The sequence below is a fragment of the Octopus bimaculoides genome, chromosome 4 (assembly GCF_046866305.1).
Source record: "Octopus bimaculoides isolate indiv1 chromosome 4, ASM4686630v1, whole genome shotgun sequence".
Classification (NCBI taxonomy): domain Eukaryota; kingdom Metazoa; phylum Mollusca; class Cephalopoda; order Octopoda; family Octopodidae; genus Octopus; species Octopus bimaculoides.
Window position 1 is genome coordinate 99,658,484 of NC_142931.1, and position 23,630 is coordinate 99,682,113.

Here is a 23,630-nt window from a genome sequence, read left to right on the forward strand (position 1 = left end):
CTGATTGGCTCAAATGAAACAAACATGCCACAATAGATGAATTAGGGAATGATGAATTAAATGCCTTATGAACTGCAACTTCGAAATCTGCCATGAGATCAAGTGGATATGCATTAGGTTGCATAATTTTCAACTACTCAAAAAATAACTTGTATATCTGCTTTCTTTTATTTGACTGTATTGCAAAAACCTGTGGAAAACTGCTACTTTTAACTTGTACATGAAAAACAGTTGAAACCACTGTTCTGGCACAATTTTGAATGTTCCATCACATGTCCAATGACGATATGATGCTATATCCTGAAATGCACTTTCTGATGCATATACTAGCATCTGCTGTTGGTCCTTGATATGCGAATCATATTTCAGAAATTGTTCGCAATTATCAAGTTTACAATATTCTTCAGGTATTTCAAAGCCAGTTCTAACCCTTGGATTAGCGGGAAATCCAGAACGTTTTTTGTCAGCACCTTTGAATAGTCCTTGAAAGTACAGGCAAATGAGGAAGTTGAGAGCAAGTATTTTCTGTTAGCTGTGTAATCTTGGCCACTATTATGCTACGTGAACTTGCTGCTATGTTTTCCACTGCTTTATGCTTTATTTCTGCATCTGCCTTTCTAGCATTTAACCAATCTACATCAGCGGGTTGAAGGTGCTGGCACATTGTTTTCCATTACTGTGTGAATTAACACTGAACCACAGCCTTCTTTTCTCACATCTTCAGTATTCTTTTCCTAGTTTTGTCTTGCCTGAATGAAAATCTTAGATGTAATTACTTTCATCAACCACTTTTCTTTTGTTTTTGGTCAATACTATGAACTTTGTCATTTCGGGATGGGTAAATTAAAAATATGTACACCAAATTTGCAGCACTCTGTATACACAGCACCATACTTAAGAGAAAAAAGGTAAAAGAATGATAATAACAATCCAATAATGAGGCTCATTATAGTTCTGTGAATATATCATTAGAGATATTTCACCTTTTCTACAGAGTTTATTAAAAATTGGACAAAATGTTGGACAAAGAAATTATCAGACAAAAAGACATTAGACGAAAAGACGTTTGACAAATTGACATCAGACAAAATAAGACAGAGTACCGCACACACACTAATAAAAGCACCTACATGGCATTGTCTAAGATAAAAGTGTGTAGGAAATCATAAAGAGTATGTTTAATAAACATACATTTAGTCCTGCAGTGAAAATATAATGTGAATGGGTGACAAAATCTTTAAGTACAAGTGAAATAGCAATCAACCCATTTCATCTTCTCAAGACTCATTGGAGTTGCTTACATCAAATCTACAAAAAGTAAATTTTTTAATGAAAAACAAATTATTACTGATGTAAAGTCATTTACATGATGCAAGTATGATGGATGGGAGTTGTTAACAGCCAGACTAGATATATATGTTATACTGTACTGCAGAATATATCTATAGATTTTAATGAACACTGCAAACAGATCTTTTACCTGTTTCAGTCATTAAGACTGCTGCCATGCTGGGGCACCACTTTGAAGAATCTTTAGTGAATGAATCAACCTCAGTACTTTTTTTTTTTTTTTTTTTGTAAACCTGGTCTTATTCTATTGGTCTCTTGCCTAATTGCTAAGTTAAAAGAACATAAGCACACCATCTACCAGTTGTCAAATGTTGGTAGGGGACAAAAACAAACACACACATACAACATGCTTCTTTCAGCTTCTGCTTACCAAATCCACTCACAAGGCTTTGAGCAGCACAGAGCTATAAGTAGAAGACACTTTCCCAAGATGTTATGCAGTGGGACTGAACCCAGAACCATGCAGTTGGGAAGCAAGCTTATCACACAGCCATACCAAATACTTTGTTTTTATATACACAATAACTTCACATGCAGAAAAAAAAAAAAAAAGAGATCAACTGTTTATTATACTTGGTAGCCATTATTACATAAATCTACATGATAAAACTTTATAGGCTGAACTTAACAGAATCCAAACTGGAAAACTTTACAGATTTGCTGATATTATGTACTTCCTCCATAGAGAGAAAGGACAAGTTTAACTCATTAATCACTATCTCTCCCCCACCACTTCCTCTCAGCATCTCTCAGTTTTTACTGATGGGAATTTATATTATTACAAAGTCTTACTTGTTCATTAAGCAAACTAGTTCAAAGCTCTAGTATTTTATACAGCTGCTTTAGGTAAACATACGTGGGAGGCTTGAAAGAAAGAAAAAAATGTATTACTGTATTGATTTTTGTAGCTGCATTAAAGTTATTATCAAGATAAGATGAATTATACCATTACATTACGTTGCTTTTCTATATACCCATGTCCATTATTAGATAATATACTAATACTTGAATACAATGAATTATCTCCTTCACTGTTGTTATTAGTTTTACTCTTTACAGTTACTGGCTTAACATGTTAATAAATGAACTTTTTTAGCAAAAATTTTCTGTTGATCCATTTACAGTATTGTTTCTTTAATAATTAGTTTGTGAATTTGATTATGTTTTATATTTATTACATCCTAGTGGGACCCGTGAATATTTCACAGAATTAATGGTAGACCTATTGGGTTATTTCTGAAAACTTTATCCTAAAAACCTGAAAGCATAGCCTGTGTTGTGTCTATATGAAAAAATTAGTCACTCATCTGCTACTCATTGAGAAGTGAAAGAAATTGGAATACGATGATTACTTAATGTACTTTATATATTCACTTAATATACTTTATGCACAATTTTATGAACTTGATTCACAGCACTCATAAAATAAATATTTATTATTATTTTTCCATTTTTCCCATAAACAAAAAAAATATCCTGTACATATGATACAACCTTTAGTTAAATTGCATATAACTGTCATGTAAATAAGCATAGGTAGAAAGCGGTGGGTGTGCAAAAATGAACTGCGACAAATTGGGTGTAGGAGAAATAACAGTGGTATGCAAGAGAGGAGACTGAAATGATTTAAAGATCTGATATGTATGAATGATGACTGTTGGGTAAAGAAATGCCAAGCAACTAAAGTGAAAGGAACCTGTGGAAGAGAGAGACATGGGAAAAAGTAGTGAAAGCTGATCTCAGGGTGCTGAAATTTGGTACTGGAGAAGACTCATCCTTTAAACACAAGTATGGAAATGTGGATGTGAAAATGAGCATGATGACGACGACAAAAGAAAACAATAACTGTTAAAGAAATTGTTCTTGGTGGCATATTCATCTGATCAAACTTGTCCCCTTTAATTTATTTTGTTGAGTATTTTAACACTTCAAACCCAGACGTTACTGCTTGGAGATGAAGACAGATGCAAACAATTGTTTTAAACATTTCACTGTTTTTTAATCACTACGAAGTTTCTTGCTCTAATCTCACACGTACACATCTCTTACTTTCAATCACCTCTCGTCCTCTCTGTCACAAAATTTCTAATGGTTATCTTTTCTGGATAATTCTTTATTTTACACTCCCCTGTAGTTTAATTTCCATTGATATAGTACACAAACACAGACACACACTTGTTTGTATGTATATAATTGTAATGTACATACGTATATATAATTGTAACTTTTCTTTATTTTGTTTTTCAGAAACAAATATTATGGCATGAACACTTTTTCATTGGAAGCATTTTTAACCCTGGAGATCAATATGGGGGGTTCTAATCTGTTGGTTCCTTCCTGACAATAAGCATACTCTACTTTTTTATTAATTCATTTTTTTTTCTCTTATGTATATTTTATAAGACAAACATTTTGGTCTTGATGGAACACATAGTGAGGCCACCCGATATGGAAACCACAACACATGGATGTTCCTCTTAACCTCACATTGTTTCTTAAACAATGGCCAAGGCTGTTCCCTTTCATACAAGTTCAGAGTTTAATTTTGTTGATGACTTATCTCTGCCAACAAGCCGAAGTTGTGGAATTCCAAGCGTTGGCAAACTGACTCTTCATGAAAGATCCAACAGTGATTCTAACCTTGCTCTTTGGAGTCCTGAGACTCGATCAAGTCTTACATTGGATAAAGAGGAATTTACCTTGGGTTCTGACAGTCAAGTTATAGTGGAATGGGACATCAAGGAGGATGTCACAGCAAATGATTGGATTGCATTATTTCCTGCAGGTAAATAACTTCTGTATTACAAATTTGTTTTTCTCAGTTTCACTTATTGTATTGCTCCATTCCTTTATTTTTAACTGAGCTCATTTAATATTTGTCTTTCAAATTATTATTTCTAATTAGTATTTTTTACTCTTGGATACAGCACATAACTCTGCTACTCTTACACTGTAAATTACTGGTAAATAGTTGGCTGATCACTTTTGTATACCTACCAAACCTGGTGAGTCTGATACAGTTGTAAGCTGATGTCTGCAGTAGCAACTTAAGTGAAGAGGGAATTCTGAGCCCTAGTTCAGAGAATATACAATTAGTTACTTCACCTGGAAAGGCAGTTGGAATAGCACTGAAGAGACAGTAATGTGGAAATAATGAAGTTAGCTTTTCAAAAATAATGCCTACACAAAAGTCAGGATAGGAAAATTGGGGTGAAATAATCCCTCCACCACCACCAAAAGGAATGTTATAAAAATGTTTCAGCAGAATAAATTATATATTTTTGTGCAAGTGTTAATCCAGACATGGTTTTTTTCTCTCTCCATTTTTTCCTCTCTCCACCTGTTTCTTCTCTTCATCTCTTTCTATAGAAGAGCATAGGCCCAAAATGCTAAAGACTTCCTCCATTTTTCGTGGCCATCAAGCTTATGCACCTAGTTTGTTGTTACTTCACCGATCTCTGTCTTTTGTTTTTTGCATCATTTCGGACCCCATATATATATATAAGCATTTAGTTGTATTTAACTCACATGAAGAAAAATAAATACTGACTAACTGACCCATATAATTTTATTTGATTTAATATTTTGTAGTTTAAGATTTATTATGATTATGATCACAAGTTCAAACTTAGCACAACTTTTTTGTTTTTGCTCAAGAGCAAGGCACAACACTCCTTGGTTCATTTCAGTTGATTACTCAAAAGCAGGAGCAATATTTAAATTGTGATAAGCTCAGACACAGCTGTGCTGAAGGCATTCACTTTGCAGCCATGTAGTTTCAGATTCCTTCCCACTGCATATCAGTTTTGGCAAGCATCCTCTTCTGTAGCCTCAGGTTGGCCGATGCTTTGTTAGTGAAATTTGGTAGATGGAAAATGTATAGAAATTAATTATGTAATGAGAATATTTTTGTGTATCTTCACATTGACATCATGTGAATAAAAACAGTATTTACATCCCTTGTAAATAATATTCCTGTAGCTTGGCAGTTTTACCACTTTCATACTGAGACCAGTAGGAAAAAAAAATAGTTTCCTTGAAAAACAAATAGAGGAAGAGCCTTAGAATTAGAATAGTTCCTGAAGAAACTTTCATCCAACTCCTACCAGCATGGAAAAAATTGGATGTAAAAATGACTATCATGATGGTTATGATTATGACAAAAGTGGTTGATGCAAATGTTTCTAAAACAGCAAAATATTTTATTTTTGAATTTTACAGTTTTGTTTTTACTTTTATTTCATGTTAACTTGTGATCTTCTTTTTCTTTTAATTGTATATTCTTGATTTTCTTCCCAGACATTCATGCCTTTGTACTAAGCATTTTGAAGGAGGGTGGGCTCCTTCCTCCTTTAGTAAACCCGCGTAAGCCTCTCCAATTACTCTCATTGTTTTTCTTACCAATACATACCAAGAGTAAAGTGAACATTGATATCATCAATTTGAGAGATTTGTAAAGGTCATAATCATTGACCCTGCTTCTCTTATCATTTTGTCTAAACAAATTTTAAAAATTATTTTCAATCTTTTTTATGTTTACCTCTCAGACAGAAGTGAACCTTGTTGATTTGTTAATTAATCTCATATAAATGGTTATTTGCTCTCAGTGAACTTAGAATATTTTTCTATTAGGCAAAGGGCGGGATGTAATCAGTCATGATGTGATATTTCTGACTAAAGTACAAAGTCAGTGAGAGGGAGTAGGGTTGGGGAAGATTCATATTGTGTATGTTCAATCAATCAGTTGATAGATTTCTAATTGAAAAACTAGGTTAACACCTGTATAGAATTGGCAGTAGGATGATCTTGTGCAATGTTCATGGCTTTCTTTTAGAAATCAGTAAGTTTAGTGAAGTGAGCTGACTATATCATCAGACATTTTCTACTGATGTGCCTTATCCCTGAGCTTACTCCTGTTTTATTTCAGCCTTTTCACTCCTTTAATATCTTTGTTTTACTACTGGCATTGTGTTTCAACAGCTGTTCTTATTTATTTTTTTTTTCTCTTCTGCATCCTCTTCATAAGATGTGTGTGGTAGATGTTTTCTTATGCATAAAATCATTTGAGTTGGTGATAGTAAATAACTGATAACTGCTAGCAGAGAAGTTGCTAAAATAGTTGAAGTAACAAGTTAAATTCATTTTGAACCTCAGCTATCATTTATTTCATGTCATTGCCAGTGTTGCCTGACTGGTTCTGTGTTGGTCGCATTTAAAGAGCACCATTGGAGCATAGTTGTTGGCACCTGACTGGCCCCCATGCCAGTAGCATGTAAATGCATCCACTACACTCTCGGAGTGATTGACATTAGGAAGGGTATCCAGCTGTAGAAACCTTGCCAGATCAGATTGAAGCCTAGTGAAGCCTCCTGGCTTACCAATCCTCAGTCAAACCATCCAATCCATGCCAGCATGGAAACCAGGTGTTAAACAATGATAATGATGATTGTACTACCCTATCATTGTACAGTCTCATTAGACATATATAACTTAGTAGTGCAATATTGTTGTAGCCCATTATGGATACATTATATATTGTTCCACACCTTTGATGTTCTACTCTTGTATTCCACCTCTGATATGTAACAATTGTACTTATTTCGTGTGTTATATATTTAAGTACACCTTCTTTATATATTATATCAATGTATCCACTAACTAGTTACTTTTATGAATTTATTTACTGAGCTATTTAGCTTTTAAACTGTCTATATCAGGTCCAAATATTCTATTTGTGGTAGGTTTAAACTGGTAGTATCAGGTCCAGATATTTTACTTGCTGGTTGTATGTTCAAACCAGCTAGATCTTGCCTTTCACATCTGCTCTGCAATGTCATTCTAAGAATAAGCAATCACATTGTTAAAATGTTGAAGCTGTGAGGTAATAGATTTATCCTTTACCATTCAGATTACTCTGTCAAAGTCTATTTATTGACATTGTTCAGAGTTAATTGTGCTTTATCTCATAGCTACAATTCAGCAAATTTTAATGTTTACTGGGTGCTATATAGTGTGAATGAAGGCAGGGATCAAAACTCTAGTCTGTTAACTTCTTTACACTGTTTTACTGTATATTTATAAAGATTGATTCCATAAACAATTTTACAGATAGTTGGCAATTTTTATAATAATAATTCTGATAATACAACCGCACAAAAGTTACATGTCCCTATTGTGAGATTTGTTGGCTTGAATGAATGCCTCAATGTAATAGTCAATCTGATATCTCAGAAATTATTAAAGCTAGTAACAACACTTTTTTTTTTTTATCACTGGTTACTAAGCAAAAGAACTTTACATTTATGTAGATTTTTAAAATTTGTTATTTAAAAATTAGGTGTGCAACCCATCTTTATTCATTGAGGTTTCATAAGAAATTCATTCACACATGCAAGCATATAGCAAGACTATTTCCTTTTAGTGTTGGTTGCTATTATTATTAAGCAGTTCAAAATACAAATACTAGCAGCATATGTTAATGAAAATTTGCTTTCTTCCCATTCATTACATTAATATTAGGGCTATATATTTCTTCTGATTGTTATTTAACAGAAAGAAAGGAAGTATACACAAAACAAATTATCCCTTCTTGTTTTTGATTTGTTTGTATTCTAAAATATTCAATTTGAAAATATTCAGTATGTGGAAAAAATTTGAAATTTAATTTTTTTATCCCAAGAGTTGCAACATGCTTAGTGGTATTTCATCTGTCCTTACATTCTGCGTTCAAATTCTGTTAGGGTTGACTTTGCCTTTCATTCTTTTGGGATCAGTAAAATAAGTACCAGTTGAGCACTGGAGTCAATGTAATCAACTTACCTCCTTTCCCAAAATTGCAGGCCTTGTACCGAAATTTGAAACCATTATTATTTATTATGTGGTGAGCTGGTAGAATCGTTTACACACTGGGTATTTTGTCTATTTTACGTTTTGAGTTCAAAATTCTGCCTAGGTTGACTTTGCCTTTCATCTTTTCAAGGTTGATAAATTAAGTACCAGTTCAGTACTGGGGTCGATGTGACCAACTGTTCCCCTCCCCACAAAATCCAGGCTTGTGCCTATAGTAGAAAGGATTATTACTCTTATTATAAAAACAGCAAGCTGGCAGAATCGTTTGCTTGCTGGGCAAAATGCTTAGCGGCATTTCATCCATCCTTATGTTCTGAGTTCAAATTCTACCAAAGTCAATTTTGCCTTTCATCCTTTCAAGGTTGATGAAATAAATACCAGTTATGCACTGGGGTTGATCTTATCGTCTATCTCCTTACCCCCAAATTTTAGGCTTTGTGCCTACAGTAGAAAGGATTATTACCTCTGCCGACGAAGGAAGTTATGTTTTCATCAGCATTGGTTTGTCCGTTTGTCCATCTGTGTGTAAAATAACTCAAAAAGTTGTATACGGTATTTGATGAAACTTAGAGGAAAAGTTGGTAATGACACAAGGAACAGATGATGAAATTTTGGTGGTGATATGTGAATTTTTATGTTATATTTACTTGAAGTATTACAATGTTACATTCTTTGATTGTCTCCCTTGAAAACACATCATTTCCACTATGGTGGCGTTGCTGTTTCCAAAGTTTATTTTCGTTTCTCTATTAGTAATTTTACTCTCATATCAATCTTAAAATGAGCTGCTTGATGGAGGTCTGCAGAGGATGACATGACAAGCCTTGACTATTTGAATTAACTCAAAAATCTCAGGCTTTGCTTCCTCCACTGCCGCTGTGAAACAAGCTTGCTGTTGTCATTGATGTATTATATAACTGCTTCAGATGATTCCTGTTTTTAAAGTTTTTTTCTTTTTTTAAAATCATATGGCTGTGTTATTTTTTTTTTTAAACCCCGCCAAGGAAGTTATGTTTTTGCCAGCGTCGGTTTGGGAAATTGGGCAATTTTCTGCATGCGTGTATATGGGTGAAAATGAGCTGCTTGGCAGAGGTCTGTGCTCTCCGAGTGCTTTTCTAGTTGTTGTTGTTATTATTATTATTATTATTATTATTATTATTATAGATGTTGCACAGTATACAATATTGTGAGGTTGTTGATTGAAGATATTGTATCTACTGGGGGTTTGTACTGTTTGTCAAGTCACAACACAGACCTCAGACAGACAGTACTTTACGCAACATGTGTGCAGTTCCAAGTAATGCTGACTTTTGCAATACATCTAAATTGTAGGATATCTCTAAGGTTTTCAGATGTTTTTTTCAGATTGGGTGGTATTGAGCCCATTGCTCCGATGACAATAGGGATAACCTTTATGTTCGACTCTTGTAGGTGCCACATCTTAGCGATCTCAATTCTCAGGTCTCCATATTTATCAACTTTTTCTCTTTCTCTAATGATGATATGTTGATCTCCTGGCACTACTATGTCGATTATTAGGCACTATTGTTTGTCCCTCTCAAAGGTTACTATATCCGGCCTTTCGTGCTCTAACACATTGTCTGTCTGGAAATCAAAGTCCCAGAGGATTTTTGCCTTCTCCTTTTCATCCATTACCTTTTCCAGTGTATGTTGGTACCAAGCACCCGTAACCTCATATCCATACTTATGGCATAGTAGCCAGTGTAAGTTTTGGGCTACTCCATGTCTACGCTTGTACACTTTCTGCGCAAGACTTTCACAAGCACTAAAAATATGAATCACACTTTCAACCCTCTTTCCACATATTCTGCAGAGGTCCAATGCACTTGTGTGGTATATATTCTTTTTCACTGAGTTGGTATTAAATGCCTGGTCCTGGACCACGATAATTAGGCCTTCAGTATTCTTTTTTAGATCACCCTTCTGGAGCCACCTCCATGATGCTCCCTGGTCTTTTAATTTGTTGGTTTCACAGTGGAACTGACCATGTAATTCCATAAGAGATGGGTTTCTTCTCTCTCGTTAGCTGCTATTGTTTGGAATTTATGAGCACTCTCAAGTCCATTTTTGTTAACTCTTCCTGCACTAGCAGCATATTGTACCAGGTTTTCTTTGCTATTTACCAAATATTCTGCTATGTTTCCTCTTTTTGATGCACTCCTGTATGCTAATCAGCCCACATCCACCCTTACCTCTCTTCATGTAGAGCCTGTGTACATTTGCCTTAGGGTGGAGGGCACCATGCATTATCATTGTCTTTTGGGTAGTGCAATCGAGTTAGTCAATCTCTGCTTGTGTCCATTTCAAGATGAGTGCACTATAGCAGACTACAGCAATGGCCCATATGTTGATGGCAGTTACACAGTTCCTTGAGTTGAGCTTTGATTTCAAGAGAAGTTTGAGGCACTTGAAGTGTGCAGTGATGACCTTGTCTTTCTTTTCTCTGTGCAAGATATTGTCCAGCTCCAGGATCCCAAGGCACTTGTACCCATCATCATCCAGGTCTTCCATTCTTTCTCCATTTGGCAATTCTATGCCCCCAGCAGAATTGTTAGAGCCTCAGAAAAAATACTTAGCAGCATTTCTTCAGGCACTTTATGTTCAGATTTCAAATTCCTCTGAAGTCAACTTTTCATTTCATCCTTTTGGAGTTGATAAAATAAAGTGCCAATGTAATTGACTTGCTTTCCCTTCCTAAAATTACTGGCAATATGCCAAAATTTGAAACAGTTAGTCTTATTGGTGGTGGGGGATTGTAGTAGTAGTAGTAGTAGAGGAAGAGTAGCAGCAGTAATAGTAGGAGAAACATATTTTAGGTAATATCTGCTCTCCTCTCAATAGGACGGCTGTCAAGCTACCTGTGTTTCATTGCATATTGTTGCTGTCATTATTATCTTCATCCACAAGCAATGACTGCATACACAAATTAACAAGCTTCCACTCTGTAACTATAAGTTGTTCAACCTCAGGTTGCCTTGATCCAACAGAAACTTAAGACTTTCCAACTTTGATCATGTTGCATTTCATTGAGGCATAAAGTATCTAAGACTACATTATCAAATGTTTCCTCTTTTAAATTATGGTATGATTTGTTTGCCATTTCTTGTAGGTCAAGTGATTATGTTGAGGATCTTTTATTGACTCATACAATTATATTTTGACTAACAAAGCATTTCATTTTACTTGCTTAAGATTTTGTTATTGAAGCAGAAATATTCTTTATTAGTTTCAATTATTATCATTGTGTGTGAAATTCTTTTATTATAAATTCTTGGAAAAATGAAGCTCTAATTCCCAGTGGAATAACATGACCTTGGAAAAGACCGCAATATTTCAGTATTTTGATGCTTTTGTTACTTTGAATGGGGCTTAAAAATTTTAAAGAAATCTTTGTTATAATACATTTGTTATTACTTGGTCGAATGTTTCCTTTTTTATTGTGATCACTTTTAGGGGTTTTTGCTTCTCTATGAAAGAATAAGCATTTCATGTTTACTCATAGCACGATCTTATTATCAGTCATCACATGAATAATCTTTTCAAATGTTAAGGCAAATCATTTAAAAAACAACTAATTGATCATGAATATGTATTTTATATTTAGTCGAACAAGTCTAAAAAATTTATGCAGTTATAAGTGGCCACTGAGCAGTCTGCAATCCAATTTCAATTCCAAGTTGAATCCACTTATTTTCTGATATTATAGAGAAAGGCCTGACTTTCACGATGCCTCTGTTTTTCCCCAATAGATATAATCCTTTGTAACAGTGTAAGATCATCAGCTACAGCATGGTTGTTGTCGTTATTGTTTGCCTTACCCCCACCCACCACCTGATCCACCAAACCTGCAATCAAAGGTGTTCTAGTTATGACCATCTTGCCATTTAGGGGTTTGAGAAATAAGTTTCTCCATTTCAGTGAAACCAATATTGAACACAATATTTTTGTAGGCCCTCAGATAAGAGAACTGGTGAGATTTGAATAAAGTTGAGAAAGTTTTGTGGATCAGTTTAAAAAATATTTGCAGAAATTTTTTGTGAAATCAACCAAAAACTATTCTGGTATAGTAGGCAACAAATACAACTATGTTTTTTTGTTTGTATTTTAATAAATGTACAACCAAATGGGTCTTTAAAAATTGCATTTCGTCATCATCATCGTTTAACATCCATATTCCATGCTGGCAATAGGTTGGACAGTTTGACAGAAGCTGACCAGGAGCCACACCAGGTTTCATTGTCTATTTTGGCCTGGTTTTTACAGCCAAATGTCCATCTTAATGCCAACCACTTTACTGAGTGCTTTTTATATGGCACCAACACTGACATGCCCTCAAAGAACATTGAGTGTAGAGAGAATAAGTGAGGTAATATAGAGGTTTGGACTGGGTGAGTGGGCAGGTTTGATGTGACTGTAGCAAATGATGGAGAGAAATATAGAAGAAGCTTGGGGTGCAGCAGTTATGGTAGATATGTGAGAGCATTGAAGTGATAGCTTAATGATTGAGAACAGCCTAGGGGAGAGAGGGTACAGTATAGAAGTGATTGGTGGAGACAATAGGTGGGACAAGAAAATGGGAGTGGTTTGGAGGAAGAAAGATAATTGAGAAAGTTAAGGTGTGTATTTTGTACCTTTTCTGTTATTAAATGATAGAGAAGTGATGGACGTTAGGGGATGAAATATGGGGGGAAAAGAAAATTAACAGGGCAGAGCCCCTCATGGACAAGCATTACCAAGGTGGTTTTAAGATATCAATTCTGCTATGGTAGACAAGTCTTCTTGAGTACAGTAAGGTGTCAGATATCGCGATTCTTTGTCATCTTCATAAATCTCAGCATCTTAAGATCAGCCTTCAATATTTTGTCCCATGTCTTCCTGGATCTCCCTTGCCATGCAAAAACCTGATCTGATAGAGAAATGTTACATTATTTTGATTCATCACAAGAAATTTCTTTAAGAACAAGGAATTTTTCATTCTTTGGACAAGAGAGAAAATGTCATTAAATACATTTAAATTTAGCTAAATTTCATCACAACAGAAAATCTAAAACAATCATTTAGTCTTTGAAGTGTTAAAATATTTGTTATCTAATTATTCTTTTGTACAGCTTTCCTGCAACAAAAATTGAATTGCTGTTTGTTAATGCTTTTTTGTACATTTTTCCTCTACAGACATTATGAAATGTCCCTATATAATGTTGCATTTTTCGAAGGAATATGCCTAGTTATGATTAGTAGTAAATGTTATGTTGTATGGAATGCTCATTAAATCTCACAGTTATGTTTTAGGTTTTCATTAATTTTTTTTTATTTTTTATAAATTCTTTATTTACTTCAAAAAAGCGGATGAACTTGGGTGCTGCTTGTGTGCTGAACACTTACAGAAAGGGAATTGGCACTTGGCTGCTAAAACGTACAATGTGAATGTGATATAGTTGAAATCAGATGTAATTCAGTGAATTAAAGATAAAATATTTAGAACAGTCACATAATATTTTACTTACTAAAGTAACTGACTGTTACAGCTGAGACCATTATGTAAGAGTTTATCAGACTATTAAGTATTAGTGACAATCTAAATTACTTAATAGAGGGCACCAATCATTAATCAGTGATAATATATTTTTCAATTTATTCGAGAACAATTTTAAATGGCTTTTTAAAAGAGTGTACTTATTGCTCTAATAATTTTGATAAATTTATTGTGAGGAGCTTACATAAAAAGTTTGTTACTTTATCAATTAAAATTGAGAAAATTTTTTTAGTTTCTGTTTCCCATAGTCAACACATACAATACAATCCAGTATCCTCTGATTTATATACTATTGTTCACTTGAATCATATCATCACCACCACCACCACCACCACCACCACCACTACTACTACTACTACTACTAATAATAATAATAATAATAATAATAATAATAATAAGTTTTGATTTAGGTACAAAGCTAGCAAGTTTGAGAGGAGGGGATAAATTAGTACTATCAACCCCAGTACTTGACTAACACTTCTATTTTATCAACCCCAAAATGATAAAAGGCAAAGTTGACCTCAGTATGGTTTGAACTCAGAACAAACAGCCTTGTTAACCTAGAGCACTTCTGTACATAACCTCAAAGATGTACCTAATTCTTGTTTCAACACAGGGATGGTTGATGCTTTTCTCTAGCCATTTATATGATAAAGGTAATTATTATTTCTGTGTACAGTTACTACCTCGATTCTGCTTGTTATTCTATAAACTCAACTTTTTTTCCTGCTTCACTTTGGTGCCACTCTGTCTCTTTTCTAAGAAATACCTACTCAAAGTTTTTATTTTTCTCTAACCTATTTCCTGTCATGTTCTTGTTTATCTTTTTTTCCTTCATTTTCCTCATATGCCCATTGCTTACATTTTCTGAGACCTTTGTATTTAAAACACTTTGGTGACACTAAATTTGAGATCTGTAATAGTTTTCTGAATAGTTTATATGAAAGAAGCACCATACTTATACATTCATCCACTACACTTTATTTCTTTGCTCATCATTCAGTTATATCTTCTCATTTGTTACTCTACCTTTACCTAACAACCTCTGTATTTATCAACTTGCTTTTATGACACCCTCCCCCAGTATGTAACTTTCATTCTTTCATGCTACATATGTTATAATTCACAACCAAGATATACCAATCCACTCTTTATTAAGCTTTTACCCTATATCAGCTAACTCCTTCATCAGTCATGTGGTCTTTCAAAAGTCTAGCCTCCAATAATGCAAACTAAATATTAAATATATTAATTCCATGTGAATCAGTATAAGAAGCAATGTAGGACCTGTTATGGGCTGACTTCTGAAGTACATTGAGAACATGATGTACATTGATTAGAATTTTCACTAATTTCTGCAAAGTTTTGTAATATATGTATTCCCACCCATGCTAGTATGGGTCAGACAGAATTTATTCAGGTAGTTTTTTTTCTTTGGCTGCACTTTCTGTCATCAATCTTCCCATGGCTAGACTTTTTCCCCCACAGAAAACTGGAAATGAGCAATGATGTTGCTCATTTAAGACCATCACAGGATTTTAAGACAAAAGTACACACAAACACACACACACTTGTTCACACATGCATACATATACACATGTATATATGCTCATTAGTTCCATCTGCCAGATCTACTCACAAAGCGTTGGTCAGCCTGGAGCTGTAAGTAAAAGAGACCTGCCCAAAGTGCCACACAGTGGGACTGAACCCAAGACCGCACAGTTGCATTGGGAAGCAAGCTCCTAAACCTCCACAGCTACACCTGTGCTTATCTATCTTCACTTAAAGTAGTTCACTTTCTACCTCATATCACCCAATCTGTATCTGCCTTGCTATGTTCAGCACTAAACATTACATATAGTCTCTGTTTTCTGCCTTTGCTCCTATTTGCATGTTATACTTATTGATAGAAATAACCTTTTTAGTCAGCCCAAATCTACTTGATGAGCCAATCTTTTATTCATAGTTGCTCAGTCTGCTAGAAATAACAGCAAAGACCAACTTGGATTACTCCCTACCAGCTAATGTAATCTTAGATACACTAAATATATGAAAACCAGGATGGGGGCACTGGATCATATGCCTATTTAATCAAGATTGACATGGAGCTAAACAATAAGTCAGGTTCTATGAAAATGTTGTGAATCAACATAAAACTATTCCCTGGATTGACAGTAATATGAGACTTTACTTTCAAAGAGTTTTGCCTAAGACATTCAATTTCATTTTTTAAATTCTTGTTAGTATTGCCAATTTATTGAGTTATTTAGAAATATCTAACTCCTGATTGACATCCTTAGTTTTTTAACAGCATTTAGAATCTTGATCAGTCCTTGTTTCATATGAAAATTATAATCAGTCTTCCTCTATTAACATTGTCATCAATCTATCCTAAACTTTTCACTAATCTCTCAAACATTCTACTCTCTAAACCATATGTTATTTTTCATCATTTCATTTGAGAAGTTTTGGTTTGCATCAGTTTAACAGGTTTGCCTATAGCTATATCTAATAGTATTGTAGAGACACAAAACTGCATTGACATTTTGAGTACTACTGCAATTTTTTTCTCATTTGTCAGAAGGGAAGACAGCACCTATAATTATTAGAGGGCCTCTGAAGGTGGGACAAAGTTATTCTCAACTGGAGATGTGACCTGAATGCTTACAGTAGTTGACTTTATTAAAAGCACCCAAGAATTGTTAATGGAACAAAGGTTTTTAACAGCTAAATGTATTCCTTACTATGATCCATTGCATATTTACAAAAAGGAGTATCAAAGAAAACCTAAGAGTCAAAAACTGATGTGAAGAAAAACCTATTAATTTATTTAATCCTGACTGGAATAAATAAAATGGTGATTTTTGAGCATGTTAAATAAGCCTCACTTAAGTATGGGGTTTAAGTGTTATTGATTAATATGAAATATATTTTGCAGCATCAAAAGTTTTTTTTTTTTCTTTATTAGACAATTTTTTTATGAAGATTGGCTGACTAATAGTGAATGATATTGAAGTGTTCATGTCAAATATATTTGCCTACAGGAAAGGTTTCTGTGACATCACCAGAGGAAGAGAAATAAAGGGAGACAAATGTTCATTTTTTAAAAAATATTTCAAAACATTTTGATCCAGAGGACTTGAATATGGAAGTTAAAAGATTATTTATGAACATTCCTGTAGTATGATGATTTTTTTTCTTTCAAATTCCCCACTTCTCACTGATAATATTTGTAGTCATGGCAACTGGAACTACCATACAATTGTAGCTGATTATGAAACAATCCAGGTCATAGCCTACCTATCTATCTACACTTACAATTAAAAGTAGATGTATGTATACAAGGTAATTATTATGAAATAATCATGAGGAATATCTATTACAGCTGTTGGGTGGGAGGTATTCTATGAAAACTTTTAGCTAACCTTTCAATATTGGATAATTTCCAAATTCCAAAATACTTACATTGGCTATGAACTGTTTTCAATGCATTTCTAATAAAAATAAAACATTCTACCTATAATAAAAGTTTGGCAAAAAAATAAGGTTCTTTATATTATTTTTACTTTTAAAGAATACACATTTTAAAACTTATTTCAAAAGGGCTATAGTCACTGTGTTCAGTTTTATTCAGAAATTCTCATTTGTAATATTGTTATGTGGCTCAGTAGTTTGCTTCTTAACCATGTGATTTTTGGTTTGTTCCCACTGCACAGTATTGTGGGCATATCTTCTACTGTAACCCTGGAGCAATCAATTCTTTGTAAGGGATTTTGATAGATAAAACTGCAGGAAGCCCATAATTTGCGTGCATGTTTGCAAATGTATGTGCATAATTATACTTCCATGCTGTAACCACTTGAGCAAAACAGTGCTTATGTTCTTTGTTGATATTATGATTGGTTGCTTTGCATTTTTGAAGGTCTGTGTAATAAAGAAGTTCTTCACTTGAAAAAAAAAGTAAGGGTTGGTGACAAGAAGAATAGCTGACTGTTAAATCTAACTTTAAACAACCATTTAAATCTATAACATGGGAAAATGGACATTAAACAAACAAATGTGCATTTCCATCTGATTATTACTATTATAGTATCAACATTTCTTACACACAGGTTTATGGTGGTTTTATGGGATTTTTCATTGTTTTTGTTTTGTTTTGTTTTTCTCTGTAATCTGTCCAAAAGGCTACTAGTATTATTTCTTTTAAATTCTTGAATATTTTCCCTTACTTCCTCACCTGTTTTATCTTGTTGGAAGACAATCAAATTTTATTATTCCTATTCTGTTGGTTCTCTACTGAACATGTTTTCTTGACATTGGCAACAGGCATGGTAGTCTTATAGATACCACTTAGAACATTTATACATAAAATGGTGAGATGCTACTCTTGAGATTTCAAATTCATTCATAACCTCTAAAATAATTATTGTTTCACACTTGACTTGGCAACTAATAAAAAAAAATTCAACTTTGGAAAATCACTAATAAAGTAAAAAAAAAAAAAAAAAAAAAGGATACTTCATATGAGATAGATGCTCCAGTGCATCTATCTCATATGAAGCTTATGTTTACTGCTTGTGATTCTTCTACATCACTTGAATGTCCATAGCTGACATTGGGTGCAGTTTATGAAGTTTAAACTTACTCCTTTTCTGCATATCAACTAAGGTCATTTCCCTGAAGATACCAGGGTTCAGTCTTCTTTCCTGCTTTCTAAAACCTTCATCTTTACTAAGTTTACCTTAAGGTGTCTTTGAAGATTTAATATTAGCATAACAAGCTAACAAAACACTACTTGGACTGTGTGTGCCTTGTTTACATCATCATCATCATCATCACCATCATCATCATCGTTTAACGTATATATTTATATCTAGACAAACCAGATCAATAAGTGTTGAGCATCTCAACCATGGACGCAGTACTGTATTGATGACAAGTTACAAACACTGTCTTTTTAATTAGTTTTCTTATATTCATGTTGTCTTTTAAAAGAGTCCTTTGCATTATGCTTGTGTCATCATTATCTTTGCAGCCTTTTAAACCCACATCTTGGACACTGTCCATAATTAGGTTAAATCTAATTTAAAACCAGTCTATTCTTAATCAGCAAAAGATTATAGATATCTGGGCCAATTTTTCTTGATGTCATTCTGTCATATCTTTGTTGCTTACCATAATGCTGCTGTTAACCAAGGTAAAGGGTTTGATTAATTGCAGATTGAATATTTTCAATCTCATAGGAAAATCTCAAAATTGTATCACTAATTCTATGCTTGAGGGTATTATCTCAATATTTAGGTCACCTTTTAATTTCCATACTCTCCCATTTACTAATGACAGATTTCTTAAATGCTTAATGAGCCTCTGCGAAATTCTAATGTCATTTATATTAAGCAGTTAAGTTTCTGTTGTCATAATGACCTTGGTAACTATAGCATAGTAACTATGGTTGACAGTCAACTCATTTTATTTTATTATGTGTTTGCACTTGGCTCGATGTCAACCTGCTACAAGGTTTGCAACTTACAGTAGTTCAGTATATCAGAGTTCAAAACTGAAATCTAGAAGTGGTTGATCTCTTTTTTTTAATATTCTTTTATTCTTTCACTTGTTTCAGCCATTTGACTACAGCCATGCTGGAGCACCACCTTTAAGGGTTTTTTAGTCGGAGAAATAAACCCCAGGACTTGCTCTTTGTAAGCCTAGTACTTATTCTGTTTTCTCTTTTGCCAAACCACTAGGTTACGAGGACGTAAACACACCATCATCAGTTGTCAAGTGATGGTGGGGGTACAAACACAGACACAAAGACATAAATGTACACACACACACACACACACACACAACCGGCTTTCAGTTTCCATCTACCAAATCCACACACAAGGCTTTGGTTGGCCCAAGGCTATAGTAGAAGACACTTGCCCAAGGTTCTATGCAGTGGGACTGAACCTGGAACCATGTGGTTGGAAAGCATGCTTCTTACCACACATCCATGCCTGCACCTACACAGTCACACCTATCAAAAGACAAATAATTATGCTCAAGACTCTTTTCAGTGCTTTCATGACTGGTAGCAGCCAGATGGTGATGTTGAAACCAACCATATCCATCCCAAATATTCAAACTAGCCAGACCCAACCTCTTACACCTACCTAACAATGTCGTTCTAAAACTAAACAACCAGATCATCAAAATTTTAAAGCTGTGAGATAATGCATGACGAATTCAAAACAATGTGAATAAATATGTATTGTATTCGATAGAATAATCTGAATGCTAATGGGTTAATCAGGCAATGAGTTAGGTGTACTGCCCAAGATCCAAGACTATTGTGTCCAAATTGCCACTAGAGTTCTGAGTCTGAATCAACATAGTTGTCTACCAAATTTCTTTACACAATAATACTTTTTACCTTTCCATAACATAAATGCTTGATAACAAGTATTTATAATATACTAAAGTCAAACAGATACAAAGTTTTGTGTCCAAATCAAGAAATTGTTATTTATATTTTTAGTTGGAATAGGAGGGTTAGTGAACATCTCTAACTATCTTCCCATTCTAATGAGAGTGATGTGGTTGTTCAGCTGAGACTTGTATAGTTTAATACCTAAGGGCTGCAATTCTTGGAAAGAATGTTAGAGATTTGGATAGGAGACACTAGGTATGATGAGAAAGTGAGAAGCCAATACATTGACTGAATAGAGGTGGTAGCCCACCTACCTGAGAAGTGTTCAAGACTGAGTCAGTTTTGCTTAATCTTCATCTCAGATGTTTGTACTAATTTATTGTACTCTGGGGCATATATTGATGTAAATAGTAAAACCTTGCATATATGAGAGTCAGAGATCATGTCTACTTCCATGGTACTAACACGTTTATATAGATTAGCAGGACCCATGAATATTTCATGGAATTAATGGTAAACTTATTGGGCTATTTCTGAAAACTTTATCCAAAAAAACCTGCAAGTATAGCCTGTGTCATGTCTGTATCAAGAGATAATCATTTATTGCATGTTTTAGGGCCTGTGTATGGGGCACAGGAATGTATATAGACGTGACCCAATATAAAGATCATGTCTACTGCCATGGTACACAGAGAGTGTATATAATGTGACCAGAGATCCAACACTTCTTTGACCACACCCATATGAAGAATTGTTTACCAATTAAACATTTATTAATTTTCTAAGGATGCTAGAAACTTGAGCTTTCTGAAGAGTATTGCTTGGAGATTCTCATGTCAAACAAACTCAGATAACAACTTTACTTTAGTCAAAAGTTCTCAAAGAGAGTTCAGTGACTGGTGTGTAATGTAGAGCAAGTTATTAATAGTTGTGGCTCTGGATATCATACTGAGGAGGAAGAGAGAGTCAAGGTGATGAAACAGGTAGTTGGTTACGACTGTTTTCATTGTCTTTGATTATCTTTGAGAGGTTCACAGGATCAGAGAGATTACTTTTCTTCTTTCCATCAGTTGGGACAGATTCCTTTGTGAGGATAAGAATTTGGTCTGGAGAGAACAAGCTGTATTAATAACCCACTACAAGGACCCATCATTTTGATGTGCTTGAGTGCTAGTAACATCTACATACATAGCAACTTTGTATAATTGGTAGTGGATTCATTAAATAAGCTTCACCACTCTTCCATACGTAAAATGGTTTTGTGACATTGGTAAGCATTGACATGAACAGAGATACACAAACACACACATTCATCACATTATATAAATATGTCTGTCTTTTACACTTTAAATTTCCCTATTATAAAAGAAACCTGTCTTTAATATAGAAACCAGACTTAGTTGTTAAGATATCAAAAACTATATGAAGTCACAACCTAAATTTTAAAAATGTCTTGCATATTTTTACTGTCTGTCTCCTATCAGAGATAAAATGGCCAGAACACAAGGCTTTTGTTTGATTTGTTCATGAACTCCAAGTAAGCAATATTTGTAATATAACCAAGTTCACGGTGGTGCATCAGCATGGCTGCAGCTCTAAGCTGAGACTTTAAAAAAAAGAAAAAAAAAGAAAAACAAGTAGTTGCAGTTACAAATGTGAATCTCTAATCAGGTTATAGCAGCTGTGCATCTCTGATGCAACTACGTGTATATGCAAACATTATGTAAGCACATACACAATATTTTGAATGGGAGATATTCAGGTGCATCATACTTTCACAGAAATTAAAATTAATTGATAAAAAGCTTTGTAAGTTGGTTTGTTTTTCTTCAAATTCTTTTTTTTTCTTCAATATCTTTCTCAGTTTTTTAATTGAATTTTTTACTTTTATAGTCCGTACTATGTAACCAACACCATTTTCTCCTTCCCAAACTCATCATAACTGCCATCTTTAAAATATTTCAAAATGAAAAACCGTCCACTTCCTGTGCATTTCAGTTATTCTTCGAAAATGTAACTGAACTTCCATTAATGTTCTATGAATATGCAAGTTGTTTTGATAATCCATATTCCTTATCATTTATCTCACATCCTTTTGGGTGAAATAGTGGTTTACTCAGAAGAAGGGCTTTTTATTTATACTAACGTCCCCTTTTTTAAATGGGAAATGACATCATTTGTTTTTCGAGTATGAATATGATATTGTCAGGTTTTTTTTTCTTCTCTTTTTTTTTTTTTCGGTAATAGGATTGTCTGTTTTCTTTTCTCCTGTTACTCTTTTAAAAATCTTTACTTTTACCAAATATTAGAATTATACACTAGCAAAACAAAATTAACCAACCACATTACATTTTTAATATTATCTGTTAATTAATGTTTTGTTAAAACATGAGGCAAACAGTTATTGTTAGCATTGATGATTCTTCTCAAAATTTACAAATCTCTCGGTTGTTAAACTTCAGTCATTTAGTAGGCATTTTTCTATTATAAAATTTTCAATCAACTGCTATTAAATAATGCTTGGAAGAAAGGGGTTAATTCATTTTTTACACAACATCTTTGTATTTTCACTGCTACAATCCTACAATATAGTTTAACTATCACTATGATAGCATTTCCAAATAATTCAAAACTTCCTGTAGAAACACTGCTGCAAATCTGGTTGCTACTCTAACTTAGCTTGATACTTTAAAATCCCTATGAGATATAGTTCAGCAAGTCTCTCGGTGGTGTTTCTCACAATCTTCAAAATAAATTCTATTGAGTTGTCAACTTTGAAATGCAAGGTAGTCCTAATCTTACTACTATTCAGTTGGTTTTAATTTCTTACTGACCTTCATTTGGTATTTACCAGTGTTAGTGTGACTGGCAACGGTCTCCCTCTCTTGGAAGATCTAAAGAGAAGTTATCTACATTGTTTTCCAGATTTGTTTTTATTATGTCTGTCATCAATGGCTGATGTGGGTTACTTTCTTGGTTATTGAAAAAATTGTCTGTTAATTGAATGGCATCTCTGCATATTATACACACACACTCATACACAAATTTATTTAGGAGTTTGAATAGCAAAGCATCAATTTCAAATTGATACTCTACTATATGTATTGTGTATTTTTCTATCATTTGTAGACCCAAAAGTTTGTGTGTGTGTGCACATACCCACATATACATACCATCCACCTTTTGCTACATGTAAAAACATTGCTTCCCAACATGTGGTCTTGGGCTCAGTCCCATTGCTTAGAACCCTGGGCAAGTACCTTCTGTTTTGTTATAGCTCTTGGTCAGCCAAGTCCTCATGAGTGGATTTGGTAGCCAGAAACTAAAAGAAGCCTGTTGTATGTGTGTGTGTGCGTGTGAACCTTTGTTCAGACACCATGTGATAGTTGTAAATGAGCATCATCATCTTACAAGCAAGAGTGTTCTTTTCCATGGGGAAATATTACTTTGCTTAGAAACAGGTGG

The 23,630-nt window shown here is 34.0% G+C and overlaps 1 protein-coding gene across 2 annotated transcripts in view; it reads left to right on the top strand.

Moving 5' to 3' along the window:
- LOC149136179 (E3 ubiquitin-protein ligase HECW2-like) overlaps positions 1–21,799 on the top strand; it is a 47,346-nt gene extending 25,547 nt beyond the window's left edge. The window contains exons 2-3 of one of the 2 annotated variants that reach the window (XM_089351112.1): positions 3,598–4,135; positions 16,722–21,799. In XM_089351112.1, the coding sequence (XP_089207238.1) occupies positions 3,853–4,135; positions 16,722–16,747 (309 nt within the window). In that variant the 5' untranslated portion in view covers positions 3,598–3,852 and the 3' untranslated portion in view covers positions 16,748–21,799. Of the gene's footprint in view, positions 1–3,597; positions 4,136–4,277; positions 4,653–16,721 lie in introns of those variants that run through there. The other variant, XM_089351111.1, reaches the window with a different exon arrangement.
- Positions 21,800–23,630: the final 1,831 nt, after the last annotated feature.